Below are 15,873 nucleotides of genomic sequence, written 5' to 3'. Positions count from 1 at the left end.
TAGAAAGAATTCACCCAATTTCACAGTACACCTACTTACATGGCATAATAAACTCCTGTGAGAAGTTGCACCATAAATTCGGGATCCAATACTATTCGACCACAGAGTTCTTTCCAGTGTTTTTCATGTTGCCGTGGAAACCCACTCACACAAACCCTAGGAAAATACATTATTTATCACATGTGATTTCCTGATACATTAAATAAAACATTTTTGTTCCCATAAATTCACTTATTCAATGACTCATTTCTCAAATATTTTTTGAGTACTTGCTATGTGTCAGTCACTGTCCTGGGCCCATGCATACAGTTGTAAACAGGCAAAAAGATAAAAATAAAATCTGTGCCCTCATAAAACGTACATTCTAGTGGACTATATCAATACAAGTAATAACTTTTCTCAAATAGGCATCTCTTTCATAATCATCCTTCTCCCTCTTCACAAAAGAAATGCATAACTTTCACACATCCCAAATTGAATCAGGATGGAATGAGTGGAAGATACAGAAATCTCAAAACAAATAACCAAAGTATCAAAAACAATTCTCTGTTTTCCATCTCATTAAGAGATGCTTCCAGAAAAGTTACCCTTAATAATTATCAAAAACTGTTATGTACTTCTATTATTTTAAGAAATTAATTTATTAGAATAATTGTAATGGTGAGTCCAGAAGAAATTTTTTAGTGTTTCGTGCATTATGGTCAGGAAATATTTTTTTAATTTTTAATTTACACATTTTTTTGGTAGCAGAGATGTATAATTAGGTGATCAATAAAAGATTTGTAAGTATAATATGGCACGATATTAGGATAAAATTATGTGGATAAAGTGGAACAGAAATTCAATTTTAAGGAGAAAAAGAATGTTAGACTATTAAAGAAAAGCTTGTTCATTTATTCCATACATGGGATGATGGTGGTTATCAATCAGATCACTGTGTATTTACATTATATACATTTAAAATAGTGATCAACAATTATTTGTTTTATTATGTCAATATTTACCTACTGGAAATCATATAATTTACAACTATTTAAAACAGAATAAAAAATTTAAATGTTAACTTAAAAGTGTACAAAGGCTACACAGTTTTTCGAAATTCCTTAGGGGATATGTGAATAAAAGTCTGAGGACTACTAAACTCTATCATCACTTTTGTTATTAAGAAACTCTATATCATGCCACAGTAATGTTACCAATTAGAGATATGGCAGATTTGTTTTAATGAGCCAAAAAATAGTCATTTATAAATAAATTTATCTGTAGATAGGCAGCAAGTGCTTAAACAATATACTCTCTTGATAACAGTATCTAGGTTAGAGACAAGAATTTTTTTTTTTTTTTTGCAGTACGCAGGCCTCTCACTGTTGTGGCCTCTCCCGTTGCGGAGCACAGGCTCCGGACGCGCAGGCTCAGTGGCCATGGCTCACGGGCCTAGCCGCTCCGTGGCACGTGGGATCTTCCCGGACCGGGGCATGAACCCGCGTCCCCTGCATCGGCAGGCGGACTCTCAACCACTGCTCCACCAGGGAAGCCCGAGACAAGAATTTTGTTAGTCATTAATCATGTTATTATAGGCAAGTGAACTTTAAGATAATATATAAATCAATCTCACAGCTAACTTAGATCGGCCTTCCTCCATTTAGCAAAACTGAGTTTTGGTCTCTTCCCAATAATACAACAGCATGAACGTGTACAGAGCATTTGCAGTGGGCAGACTCTTTGAGGGGTGGGGTCAGGGGCCCTGATTCCTATGATCCCTCCTTCCTGGTATTCACACCCTGTGTTATCCTCTCCTCTTGAGTGTGGTTGGAACCTGTGATTTGCTTGTAACAAGGCAAAAGTGATAGGATTCGCATGCGTACACGTAAACGTTATGTGATTATATTACGTAAGAGGAACTGACCACTGGCCTTCAGCAGACAGTCAACAAGAAAATGAAGCCCGTCCTACAACTATAGGAACTGAATTTTGCCAAGAGAAGTGTATAATTCCTCAAATGAACCTCAGATAAGACCGCAACTCTAGCCAACATCTTAACTGCAGCTTGTAATACCCTATGCAGAGGGCCCACCTAAATGATACCTAGACTTCTAACCCCAAGAAACTGAAATAATAAATGCATGCTATTTTAAGCTACTAAATTCATGGTGTAATTTGTTATGAGGCAATAGAAAAACTAAAATAGCATTTAACTTCTGTGGGGGCTTAGTTTCCTCAAATAAAAATCAACTGGGCAGGATAAACTGAGTGTTCCTTCTATAATCAAAATTCTGCTCCTCTGTCTCCAATCTCATTTATATTACTTAATTTTTTTTCAACAGTGGAAATTTAAAATTTCAGCTCAGGTCTGTCCAAATTATTAGAAATTCTGATTTAGTAAAGATTAGAATATACGAATACAAATAAGACATACACATAATTGATGTCACTGCTAATCTTATCCAAAGCAGACAGTTATTTGTGAGATATATAAAGGAAAAAGTTCATGTTTCTTATGACTTTCTCTACATAGAGGACTATTTATTCAAATCACTCAAAGTGATTTATAAAAATTGGCATCCAGGCAGTGACTAGGTATATCACTAAACCACCCTAAACCTAAAACATCTTGGCTTAGCTCAATGTTGAGCTAGAAAATGCTTCTTTAATAACTGAAATATTTTCAAGAAATCATGATGCATGAGGGATAAGGATTCCTATAGGAATGTAAGTTCCCTGAGTTTTGTTTACGGCTGTATCACCAGAAATTAGAACAGTGCCTACCAGAGAGAATGTGCTCAATAAATATGTGTGAAGGTTAATGATAATTATTCTTCTTACCTGGAGCCCATTCGGCAAAGAGACTGGTAAGATGAAGCAGGCATATACACAATAGCAGAATTATAACATAACATGAGGAAACTCAGGACTTCAAACCTAGAAAAAACAAAAACAAGGAAAAAGGATTACAATTATTTCTACTTAGAGACTGTAGTAAATGATTTCTTTGTTTGACGGTTATAACAACAATGCCTTAATATTGACCTTCATAATTTCTCAATCAGAGTACTGTAATATCCACCTCAATAATTTCTCTATTTCCATTTGCCTTATTAAAGGTCACAGCTCTTGCTGCCATCTGTATTTTCTTCCTCAGAAAAACCCCCAACATGCTTGAACAGATGACTCCTCTATGCTACATTAATCCACTATTCCTATTGACTGCATGATAAAGCCCAAACTCATCATGGCATACAAAGTCCTTTAAAACCCACCTTCAACCTACCTCTCCAACCCTACTTCCCTCTACTGTCTACCACATACACAACACTACATCAATCTTATACCATTCCATGAATATGCCATAACCTTTCAAAATTCCTTGCTTTTATGGATGCTACCCTTTCTTATTAGAACATACTTCTCACTTGGGAAACTCCTGCTAAGGTTTCAAATTCTGGCTCAAACTTTAATCTCAGACATAAAGCCATTCTTAATTCTTCTAACTAAAACAAACAAACACTGTTCCCTTTATCTGTGTAGCTCTAATACAACATTTATCCCACTAAATCAACTCTGTCTTTACCTCTGTTTTATCTATTTAGTAATAAGCAACTTTAGGACACAGACCTTGATTTATTTATTCATCTCTAACTCTAGTGTCCAGCATAGTGTTTAATACATTATTACTGCTCAATTAATTTTTATTGAATGAATAAATGAATGCTTTCCTAATCTTTATGATCACTAAGAAAGTGGCTCCTAAGCCTGGATGCACATTATAGTTATTTAAGGACATTTTGGAATAATATATTCCTGTGTCTCAACCCAGAATGACCCAATTAGAATCTCTGAGGGCAGAACCCAGGAACGTTGTTTGTCTAAAAAGCTTCCCATAGGTGAAGAGTATATGGAAACTCACTGTACTATTTTTGAAACATTTTTTGTAAGCCAGAAATTATTTCAAAATGAAAAGGTAAAAAGTGAGTTGAAAGTCTGACGTGGAAGCAGGCACATCTTCAGATCCTTTCTCCTTCTCTATGCTGCTAGGTTTATTGAAGATTTATTTTCTGAAATTGAAGATTTATTTTCTGAAAGGATAAAAGAGAAATTTCTACCTGGGAACCACCAGGCACAATTATGATTTGGGGTCAGGGCGGGGGGTGGGGGAGGAAGGGAAGATACTGAAAATAGAAAACTTAAGTGAAATAGGTCTTATTGGATATTGAGACCTCAAGTCCTCCTTCCCCATGTGGTCATCAGAATGCTAGCAGCAAGCCCTCTGGTTAAGAGACTGGAAGAGTTTTCTTTGGGGAATTTGACCACCCTAAGAGGAAAGACTTAAAGATATAGACTTGGGAAGTTCCCCAGCTGGATGGCCCAGTGAGAAGTTGTGAAGTTCACCATCAACTAGCCCTACCAACATGGCCATAGCTTCTCATTTTTTTTATTCCCCTACTTTTAAACATAAGCGGGAAAAAAGGATTACCAGACACCTGAGGAACTTCACTAACATGAAAATGAGATCAAAATAAAGAAATGGGGGGTGGCGAGGGCACAACTTGGAGGACACAGAGAACATAGAAGAGGAAAAAATAAAGCAAATTATCATTAATATTCTAAAAGATGAGATGTTGTCTCAAAAAATAAAAAAACCAAAAACACCAAAAAGGATCTATTTTAAAAGACCATTCAGAAAACAAGAACACCTTTTAGATACACAAAATATGATGACAGAAATTAAAAACTCAAGAAAAGGATTGGTGGATGAAATTGAGGAAATACCACAGAAAGTGAAGCAAAAGGAAAAACATATGGCGAATGGAAGAGGAAAGAGGACCACAACAGGAGTTCCCACATTCAAATAATAAAAGCTCCAGAAGAAAGATAATAAAAGACGAGATAGATAAAAGACAAATAGTAAAAGACCAGATAAATTGGGGAGCCTAAACTAATTAACAAAAATAATTCAAGAAAATTCCCAGTCTGAAGGACATGAGTTTCCAAATAGAAAAGGTCCACATAGTGCTCAGCACAAAGGAGGAAATAAACCCACACCAAGAAATACCACAAAGGAATTTCAGAATACTAGGAACAAAGAATGAGGATATAGGGTGCAGGAAACAGTGGATCCATCCATACAGGAAAAAGACAAAGAGAATTCCCAGGATAAGAGTGAGGGGAGATCCCAACATAATGTGTACACCAGGCAAAGAGGGCAACACAGTCCAGTTTGGAATAAGTCAAAAGGTTCTGAGATAAAACTGAGAAAATAACTGGTGTAAATGAAGTCTTGGAAGGCTATGTAGAAAACTGACAGAAAATTTGCAGGGTTGAATTACAAAGCACATAGTAAACAAAGAAAACAAAAGGCTAAGGATGAACTTCAAGGAAAACAAAAAGATATGCAGGAAAGGAAAAGTAATAAACTAATCACAAAGCTCAGCCTGAATAGCTCTGATGAACAATGATCATTCATAATGAGAAATCTAAATAATGAGTTCCCCAGAATTACAACATAAGATAGGACAATGAGAGAGGTAACAACCTAAATTTTTATCTTTCCTGGAGATAAGTTATTAGATAATGGCCCAAAGTGAAAAATTAAAAAGCAGTAAATTAATCAAAGAAGTGGAGGTAAATATTAAAAGCAAGATTTCTCAGCCTCAGCACTATCGGCATTTTGGGCTAGATAAGTGTTTGCTGTGGGGGGCTGGCCCAGGCATGGTAGGATGTTGAGCAGCATCCCTGACCTTTACACTTGAGATGCCTGTAGCAGTCCTCCCTCCCACTCAGTTGTGACAAACAAACAAGTCTCCAGACATTGCCAAATGTTCCCTGGGGGGCAGAAGTGCCCTGGCTGAAAACCACTGGTTAAAAGTTGTTACATCTGGGAAGGGAGAAGTGGAAGGGAGAGGGATCTGGAGATTGCAGTTCTTCTTAATATGCTCTGTAGGACTAATGCACATTTAACTGAAAAAAAAAGTGTGTGTGTGTGTGTGTGTGTGTGTGTGTGTGTGTATTACTGATACAGTCGGCTATACAAAAAAGTAACATATACAGCAAAGACAAAACAATAGCACAATAATGAGATACCAATTGTCATACCCACTAGGATGGATATAATCAAAAAGATGGAAAATAAGTATTGGTGAGGATGTTGAGAAACTGGAACTATCATACACTGCTGGTGGGAATGCAAAATGGTACACCACTCTGGAAAACAATATGACAGTTCCTCAGAAAGTTAAGTATTAAGTTAAATACCATATAGGGACTTCCCTGGTGGTCCAGTGGTTAAGACACCGCACTTCCACTGAAGGGGGCACGGGTTCGATCCCTGGTCAGGGAAGTTCCTCATGCCATGTGGTGGAGCCAAAAAATAAAAATAAAATAAAGTAAAATAAAATGAAATAAATACCATATAACCCAGCAATTCTACTAGGTATATGCTCAAAAGAACTGAAAATGTTTACACAAAAACTTGTAAACAAATGTTGACAGCAGTAGTATTCATAAATATTCCAAAACTGGAAATAACCCAAATATCCATCAATTGATGGATGGATGGATAAACAAAATGTATATTGTCATAATGGAATATTATTCAGTCATACAAAGGAACTACACACTACCACATAAACGAAACTTGAAAACATGTTAAGTAAAAGAAACCAGACACAACAAAAGGCCACATACTGTATAATTCCACTTATATGAAATGTCTAAAATAGACAAAACCATAGAGGTAGAAAGTGAGATACATGGTGGCCAGGGGCTGGGGAGAAAGGAAAGGGGAGTTTCTTTTTAGTGTGATGAAAACATCCTGGAATTAGCTAGTGGTAGTGGATGCACAAGCTTGTGAATACACTAAATATCACTGAATTGTATACTTTAAAGGGGTGAATTTTATGGTATGTGAATTATATCTTAATTTAGAATAAATTTAAAAGTCAGTAATTAACTTAAAATGTGCAAATATAAAACACAGTGCAGTTTCCTCAATATTTAAAAAACTCTCGGGGAATTCCCTGGTGGTCCGGTGGTTAAGTTTCCGTGCTTCCACTACAGAGGGCATAGGTTCAATCCCTGGCTGGGGAACTAAGATCCCACAAGCCTCTCGGTGCAAACAAACAAACAAAATAAATAAATAAATAAACAAATAAAACCCCTGCCAATCACTAGAAAAAAAAATACACAGTTCAATAAGAAATATGGACATAGGACACGAATATGCAGTTCACAGGTCAAGAAAAATACTTAATGAATTAACATATTAAAAGCATTCAAGCCTAGTCATAATTAAAAGAATGCTAAGTAAAATAATGTGACATCAAGTTTTAATGTTCAGATTGTCAAAGATTAAAAAATTTGAAAATATCCAGTACTGGGAGTTAGTATGAGGAAAGAGGCACTCTAAAACTACTCATAGGAGATTCAATTAGTCCATCAGTTTGGGGGAGGGTAATTTGGCAATACTAACTCAAACTGAAAAAGCAGACATTCTTTAGCACAGCAATTTCACTGTTAGGAATTTACTTTACAGATACTTTGGTGCTCCCATGCAAATATTTATACAAAAAATATTGTGTTCCTTATAAGATTGTTTAAAAAAACTGGAAAAAATCTAAATTTTAGTCAGAATGAGAGTGGTTAAAAACTGATAGTATGGGCACTTCCCTGGTGGCCCAGTGGTTAAGACTCCGCACTTCCACTGCAGGGGGTGTGGGCTCAATCCCTGGTGGGGAAACTAAAATCTCACATGCCACGTGGCGTGGCCAAAAAAAAAAGCAAGTTGTACAACAACATGTACAAATGAATCCAGTGTGTATGGGTCTGCAAGTGTTTAAGGTTGAATATATGTTTTTGCATGCATGAAAATTTTCTGGAAGGACACATAAAAAACTGCTAATAATTTAACTACTGAGAGTAGAAATGGGTGGTTAGAGGGAAGAGGACATATACTTTTCTCATTGTACTCTTGCCTATTTTTACTTTATACTCTGTTCTATTTTAAATGTACCACAAGTATATATTGTTATACTTTAAAAAATTAAAATGAGAAAACAAAAAAGGAATCAGGTAACCAGATGATTTTTATGCAAACTAGTCTGCAAACAGTACTTATGAACCACTATTCTAATATACATTTTCTATTATTAAATGATTTGAGTACCCCAACATAACTGTATTGAAAAAAATTAAGTTGTTACTTTAAGTTGGGATAAGGCCTTCTCCAGGTGTTATACAGCACCCTGCTGGCTAATAAAGAACAATCACTAAAGCTGAATTCCAATATGTTAGGAAACAAGGGAAGCCACTGTGTTTTCTATCATATGTGTAATATTGGAAAGACCCTTAAGAAGAACTGGAATTCCAGACTGAAGCACTTGATCAAAGGTCAATAACTGAGAAATCTGCTTGATCCTATAGTCCTTCCATAACTCTAATATTATAACCAATAAGATAAGAGTACTATTTTACTATGAACATAAAATATTATATAATGAATAGTAGTATCGGGACTTCCTCGGTGGTCCAGTGGCTGAGACTCCGCACTCCCAATGCAGGGGGCCTGGGTTTGATCCCTAGTCAGGGAACTAATCCCACATGCCGCAACTAAGAGTTCACATGCCGCAACTAAAGATCCCCGCATGCCGCGACGAAGATCCCGAAGATCCCACAGGCTGCAACTAAGACTCGGTACAGCCAAGTAAATAAATAAATAAACATTTTGTAAAAAAGAATAATAATAATAGTATCACTAACATATATTATGTTCCAGGCACTGTGCTAAGCATGTTTTAAGCATCATCTCATTTATTTCTCACAATAACCATGCAGGGCAATGTATGGTAAAAAATTTGGCCATGCCCAAAGAAAGTTTTAGCCTTTGCCCTCAGCTTCTGGGAAGTAACCTATGTCATACCTGATAAGTTGTTTAGAGTGGGGGCTGGTGACACAGGCTCTCTTTGTTGGTAACGGCTAGACTGAAAGGCTCTAAGACTGCGATGATTGACAGGATTAAGGTGAAAGTTTGGGTGAACTTTATGTGAAGTGACTGTGTCTCATTTACCTGAATGCATTATGGGAACAGATACTGTGTCTGTGTCTGAGGAACACTTCCCCTATCTAGTATTGTAAAACAGAAGGCATGTAAATCCATCCATCCTTCCTCTAATATTAATTGAACATGCTCAACTGGGATCAATAAGATTGCCCAAGCTTACAAGGTCGTTAATTTGCTGAACAATAGCCCTATGTGGAATACAGACTTGAGCTTATCGCAGAAGCCAGTAAGTGCCACCTAGCAACAACTTCTGGGATTTGGGACCAGAAAATTTCCATTTGAGAGACAACATGCTTACCAATGGGTACAAAGTGAGACTGCCCCCATGACTGAAATATAAAATAATCCTGAAATCTGAAATACCCATAATATCCTGGGTAATGTCAGAAAAACACCAGAAGAGTTCCATAATAAGTGCCAGAAGAGCCCCATTAAAAGTGCCAGAAGAGTTCCATAATAAGGTGCAAATGGTTTGTGCAGAAACATGCTACCAAGGGAATGGAAAGAAGTACTTATAGTACTCATAAGCAGGGAGGCAGGAAACCTCTTTTGCCCTAGGGCCAACTTTGGCACCACCTGACAATCTGCCAGATTCTATCTATCACCTAGATGGGGCCCTGTGAACAACTCTCTATTGACCAACAAAGAGCTGCTACGTTTACGGATGAGTATTTCACTGCTATGATGTATTTCACTAGTATGACATATTTAACTTTTGTCTTTTCTCACACCAAACCTGAACCAAAGTAATTGTAGATAACTTAAGCATATATTAACAATTTTTACTGTCTACAGTTTTGACCATTACCGGTTTTGTGCAGTGAATGTTTCCCTCTGCGGATGAAGATCACTGTAAACAACCCTGATGAGATCATGCTGACACAATGCCCCTTCTGTCAAAGCCATGGATCCAATTGTTGAGGGCTACAAAAACAACGTAAAGTATGAGACTGTGTCTCTAAAATGAAGTAAAAATCTATATCATGTGAGGATATTTAATTCTGTCTCAACAAAAGACAGTTTCAGACCATTTCTTCCATTTCAAAACCTCTTCCACTTTTCTATTATATACATTCTACAGCTCCTTTTAAAAAATATTTATACAATATATAAAACTAAAAATACACTGCTTTGTTTTTTGAAATATTATGGAATGAATCTATATTTAGGACAGAATAAGAAAAGTCGTTGAACAGAATAAAGGCTACAAATGAATCAACTTTAAGTTGTCTGTTTCCAGAACGCAGAGCACTCTTGGGGACTATGCACTCAACCCTGGAGGTCTTTCTAACTTCAGGAAGGTTGCTGCTCTCATTAATCTCATTCCACACTGAAGAAAGCAAGGTGCAGAGAGTTATAATTATGGAACACAAACAAGAATACTAGGATCAAATGTCTCTTTAATAGTGACATAATTGATTTCATGTTTCTAAAGTTAGAAGAACCATCCATTTGGACACTTTTCACTACCCTCCATTTTATTTTGTAACTTGATACATGGAACACAGTTAAAATCTATTACTCAGAAATGTTCTATGCTAAAATCAGCCCTGGTTAAATAGGAGGCATTCTATTTTCAACACAAAACAAAGTCCCAGGGGAATTAATTGAGAAAATAAATAGTTGCATAGAGCTATGAGGCAACTGGATACTGTTTGTTGGTAAGAAAACGGATTTTAATTTTTAGACTACTGGTAAAGTTTCTTTAAGCACTTTCCTCACAAGTTTATGCACTGAAGGCCACTACAGACAAGAAGCTTGATTCAAAGTCTATGTCCTTAAAGAGAGCAGGTAGAAGGAGTTCAGCTCAACAGGAGTCATCTACTTATATAATTATCAGTGGTCTCACAATCTTCAACCAAATAAATATAAGCAAAAATCAGAAGGGTAATTATTTTCCTAAAAAATAATGAAAATAAATCAATCTAACATAGATGATTTCTAATTAATATGAAGACAAAAAAATTAAAAGAATATTTTTGAAAGTATTTTTGAAAAAAAAGACCAAAAATGATACTGGTAGAAGAATGAAAAAGAAATAAACCAGAACTAGAGGAAAATTTTCCATTAATTACATTCTCTCTCCCTTGACAACAGCTCAGCTTTATATCACTAATAACAAACATCTCCATTAAGAAACAAATCAGTAAAGATGTGTTAGGAATATTTATCTCTAGTAAGAAATTGACTTTTACTCAACATAATTTTTAAAAATTCTACCTTTCCAGTCTTACTTACCTCATGGTATATTGAAGGCTTGGATAAGGAAGGGATAGTAAAAGACAGAACTTTATTGTTCCCATCTTTATCAGCAATTTCCTATGGTTAAAAAAAAAGCAGAGATAATGAAATAATCACAGGACTATATTAAAAGAAATAATAATTACTTTCTTAACAAATATATCACTGGCAGTTGAGGAGAATGTTTAGAAATAGTAATATATAAAAATATTATTACCCTAGTGTATCTTTTCTAACCTATTAGCAGATTTGTACACTTTGGTAGTTGAGTTATCCTTTGAGAAACACTGAAAGATATACTACTACAATCAGTCAAATACACCATGACAACAAAGACATGAAGTAGGCACACAGATTTCATGATAAATTTACATACAGGCTAGGGAGATTATAAGTGATCAGATCTTTTAGTTGAAACACGACTGAGTTTAAAAGATTAAAATCACTGCTCACTTCGGCAGCACATATACTAAAATTGTAATGATACAGAGAAGATCAGCATGGCCCCTGCACACAGATGACATGCAAATTCGTGAAGTGTTCCGTATTTTTGGAATGGGAGAAAATATTTGCAAATGATGAGACAGACAAGGGCTTAATCTCCAAAACATACAGACAGCTCATACAACTCAACAACAACAAAAAAACAATCAACCCAATCGAAAAACGTGTAGAAGACCTTAATAGACATTTCTCCAAAGAAGATGTACAGATGGCCAGTGGGCACATGAAAAGATGCTCAACATCATTAATTATTAGAGAAATGCAAATCAAAACTACGAGATACCACCTCACACTGGTCGGAATGGCCATCATTAAAAAGTCTATAAATAACAAATGCTGGAGAGGGTATGGAGAAAAGGGAACCCTCCTACACTGTTGGTGGGAGTGTAAGTTGGTATAGCCACCATGGAAAACAGTATGGAGGTTCCTCAGAAAGCTAAAGGTAGAATCACCACATAAAAAATTAAAATTAAAGGTTTTAGCCAAAAAATCCACACTTATTAAAATATGAAACACAGGGCTTCCCTGGTGGCACAGTGGTTAAGAATCTGCCTGCCAATGCAGGGGAGACAGGTTGGAGCCCTGGTCAGGGAAGACCCCACATGTCACGGAGCAATTAAGCCCATGAGCCACAACTACTGAAGCCTGTGCACCTAGAGCCTGTGCTCCGCAAGAGGAGAAGCCACTGCAATGTGAAGCCCGCACACCTCAACGAAGAGTAGCCCCCGCTCCCAGCAATTAGAGAAAGCCTGCATGTAGCAAAAATAAAATAAATAAATTCATAGAAAAAAAAAAAGAAAAACACTGTTGTAACACAGGATGAATCTTAACTAAAAGAAAATCTTACAATTATTCAGCAATAAATTAATGACCTGAAATAAGCTACATATTAACATGATTAATAGTAGTCCAAGTGATTAATCATAAGTTCATACTTAAGTGGTTTTTACTGACTACAAAAACATTCCTGTGATTTTTAAAAGCACTTTATCTTTCACTGAAAAGGTCAACAGCATCTATTTCTACAGTCTCTGGCACCGCCAATCTTCTACAGGTATCAATAAAAATCTGCCTACAGACTTCCCTGGTGGTGCAGTGGTTGGGAATCCACCTGCCAATGCAGGGGACACGGGTTCGAGCCCAGGTCCGGGAAGATCCCACATGCCGCGGAGCAACTAAGCCGGTGCGCCACAACTACTGAGCCTGCGCTCTAGAGCCTGTGAGCCACAACTACTGAGCCCACGAGCCACAAATACTGAAGCCTACATGCCTAGAGCCCGTGCTCCACAGCAAGAGAAGTCATCATAATGAGAAGTCCATGCACCACCAACGAAGAGTAGCCCCTGTTCGCCGCAACTAGAGAAAGCCTGCGGGCAGCAAGGAAGACCCAGTGCAGCACTCCCCCCCCAAAAAATAGATGTGAGAACCTATTAAAAAAATAATAAAAGATCTAATAATGTTTAAAAAAAAAAAACTGCCTACAGACGCCAGCAATTAGAGGGGTGAAATGCTCCTCCTGAATCACTCCTTTTCTCTACTGTCTTTAGTCTGTTTCTTTTAAAACTCGTATTAGTATACACAACTGGCATAAAATCCAGACAGAGAAGACTGCCCTAGAAGGAAGGTAGTCAGACAGAGACTGAGTAGTTGCACAGCATCAGAGGAAGAAACAACAGGAAAAAAAAACCAACAACTATCATCACCAAGACACAAACCCAAAAGAACTTCCCTATAGGGCTAGTTTTGGGGTTTAATATGTCATAGGAGAGTATCAATTACATGTGAACAATGGCCATACCTCTAATTTTGGCATGAAAATGGTTTAAAAATCCCTAGAAAGATCATTTAACTACTCTGTAGGCAAAATAGTTACCACCACATCTGGGCCACTGTGACTCAGAGAACATCTATGCTAAGATGAATGGGCCTGATTTAAGTTAGGCAATAAAATTTTAATTTTTATTCCTAAATTTCAAATTAAGCCAAATACTTTTTATTTATATCTGTGTATACATCTGTGGAGAAGGGTGTTATGAAACTTTTTTAAGTTGAGGGCAATATAAAACTCTCTCTTGGGCTACTGAAGCAAGGGAGAAATGCTGGAGTGAGAAAAGAAGAAAAAAGAGAAATTAATATATAAAAGAAATCCAGTGCGGTAAGAAAAATCGAGAACCACAGAGAAGAGAGAACACAGGTATCAAGGGAATTAAAAGAAGACAGAAACCTGAGGTTAAATTTCTGATATATAATTGAGCATTTTTAAAACAGTACACTATTTTTGAGATACCAAAAGATAATTAAACCATAGCACAAACAAGTACTGTCAAGAACTTGTCAGACATCCCACTATACAAATTTTTTTGCTTCATTTGTCCCACTACTGAATTTTATTACATTAAACAAGACAAATGATAGCTTAATGTCAAACATAATCTAAAACACTAAACTCAATTATTAAATCAACATTTACTAAGTGCCTTGCTAAGCACTAGAAACACAGTGATATGTGAAACAAATTTCCTACTTTAAAAGACAAAATCAGGCAAGGTAGCAAAATAAAGAATTTTATACCTACACCAGCTTTTCATTAAAAAAAACTCATCTTTAATTATGATACAACTATTACTACTACTATTTATAATAATAGTGGTAAACATTTGATAAACACCTCAGGAAAAATGTTGGGTTCTTCTAATTGCTTTTAATCCTACTAACAATGTTTTATTTCTGTTTTACAGGACGAGGCAACTGAAGTCAAGATATTAAGTAACTTGCTTAAATTTAAAACAGGCAGTAAGTGACAGAAGCTGATTTTAAACAAAATACAAGTGATTCCACAGGCCAGGCTCCATGCTTCAGATTCTAGTAATGGAAATGATTTTTAACGATTTTTTAAGGGATAATACTTAGAGGAATGAGCACTGGTGCAGAATAATACTTATTTTTTGTGAGATTCAATGTTTTGTGAGGTACTTTGGTTGAGGTACCTCTCAACTACAAACTTAACTTTAATATGTGGAGTGTCTGTTTACAGTGAATACACAGAATATAAGAATTCAAAGGGCAGGAATTTCAATACCAATGTTCTAAACTGGGCACCATGAGGAAGAAAAAAAAAACAACAGAATAATAACATTTAAAGTACTTAAGAATTCCTTAGAAGAAAAAAGTTTCATAAATAATGTATCAAATACATAATGTTTTATCAAATTATTAAAAATAAATTTAAAAAAATTAAATGCAAGGCATTCATAAATATTAGCCAAATAAAATAATTAGAAAAATAAGCCATAAAATATTAGTAATGCTATCAATTATAATAGTTTCACCTACTTTATAAAATGCATTACCAGCAATTACTTATTAAACACCTCTGTACTCAATTTAATTAATTCAAATAAGTTATTCAAGAGACATTTAAATTTATTTTCCTCTAAATACTCTTCAAGTATTATTTCAGAGGACTTTAAAAAATACTTAAAATTTCCCAAACTATCATTTTCCACTTACCAAATTGTAAATTCCTAAAAGTAGTGCTTCAATGCAACCATTACTCTGTCTGTCTCGGCTAACTGTAAGCCGTAAATAAACCCACATCAATTCTGGCAAGAACTGCAGTGTGAACCTCTTAAGTCGAACTTCAGAGCTACGGTAGAGCTCAAACAGCTGGTGGCAGACAGGCTCCAGGAGCTAAGAAGAAAATAAAGTGCATCAGTTATTTCCATTCTTTTGGCTGTAACTGTAATTTTTTTTTAGGCACATATACTTGTATAATATTTTTAAAATAAATTCTCAACATTAATTTTTGCTTATTCTGAATCAATGCAACCAAAACCTCAATCTCTATTTATACTCAGAGACTACACAATAAACTGACCAATCCAGTAACTGCAAGAAGTACTCTGTGCCCAGATAATAACAACATATCTTTCAATACACTGTACTATTAAACTTATTAGATAATTAGTTCTTTAACCAATGTACTACTTTATATTGAGTTTCCTTTTCTGTTATTACCAACCCTTACTATCCTCCATTTTTAAAAGTTTCTATTGGAAGAAAATAATTTCAAATAA

General features: G+C 35.8%; 1 protein-coding gene and 1 non-coding gene across 5 annotated transcripts in view; one reads left to right on the top strand and one right to left on the bottom strand.

Moving 5' to 3' along the window:
- The window catches only part of HYCC2 (hyccin PI4KA lipid kinase complex subunit 2), a 72,793-nt gene that overhangs the window by 21,251 nt on the left and 35,669 nt on the right, over positions 1-15,873 (bottom strand). For all 4 annotated transcript variants that reach the window (XM_060106713.1, XM_060106712.1, XM_060106714.1 and 1 more), the window contains 5 exons: positions 15,308-15,487; positions 11,291-11,371; positions 9,861-9,976; positions 2,824-2,919; positions 40-156 (listed from right to left, as the gene is read on the bottom strand). In XM_060106713.1, coding sequence (XP_059962696.1) covers positions 40-156; positions 2,824-2,919; positions 9,861-9,976; positions 11,291-11,371; positions 15,308-15,487 — 590 coding nt within the window. The remainder of the gene's footprint in view (positions 1-39; positions 157-2,823; positions 2,920-9,860; positions 9,977-11,290; positions 11,372-15,307; positions 15,488-15,873) is intronic.
- On the top strand, positions 11,739-11,845 carry LOC132495567 (U6 spliceosomal RNA). Its single transcript, XR_009533297.1, has one exon. It is a non-coding gene; the product is annotated as a U6 spliceosomal RNA (small nuclear RNA).

This window comes from Mesoplodon densirostris, chromosome 8 (genome assembly GCF_025265405.1).
Source record: "Mesoplodon densirostris isolate mMesDen1 chromosome 8, mMesDen1 primary haplotype, whole genome shotgun sequence".
NCBI classification, from domain to species: Eukaryota; Metazoa; Chordata; class Mammalia; order Artiodactyla; family Ziphiidae; genus Mesoplodon; species Mesoplodon densirostris.
This window is presented reverse-complemented; position numbering and strand designations above follow the sequence as displayed.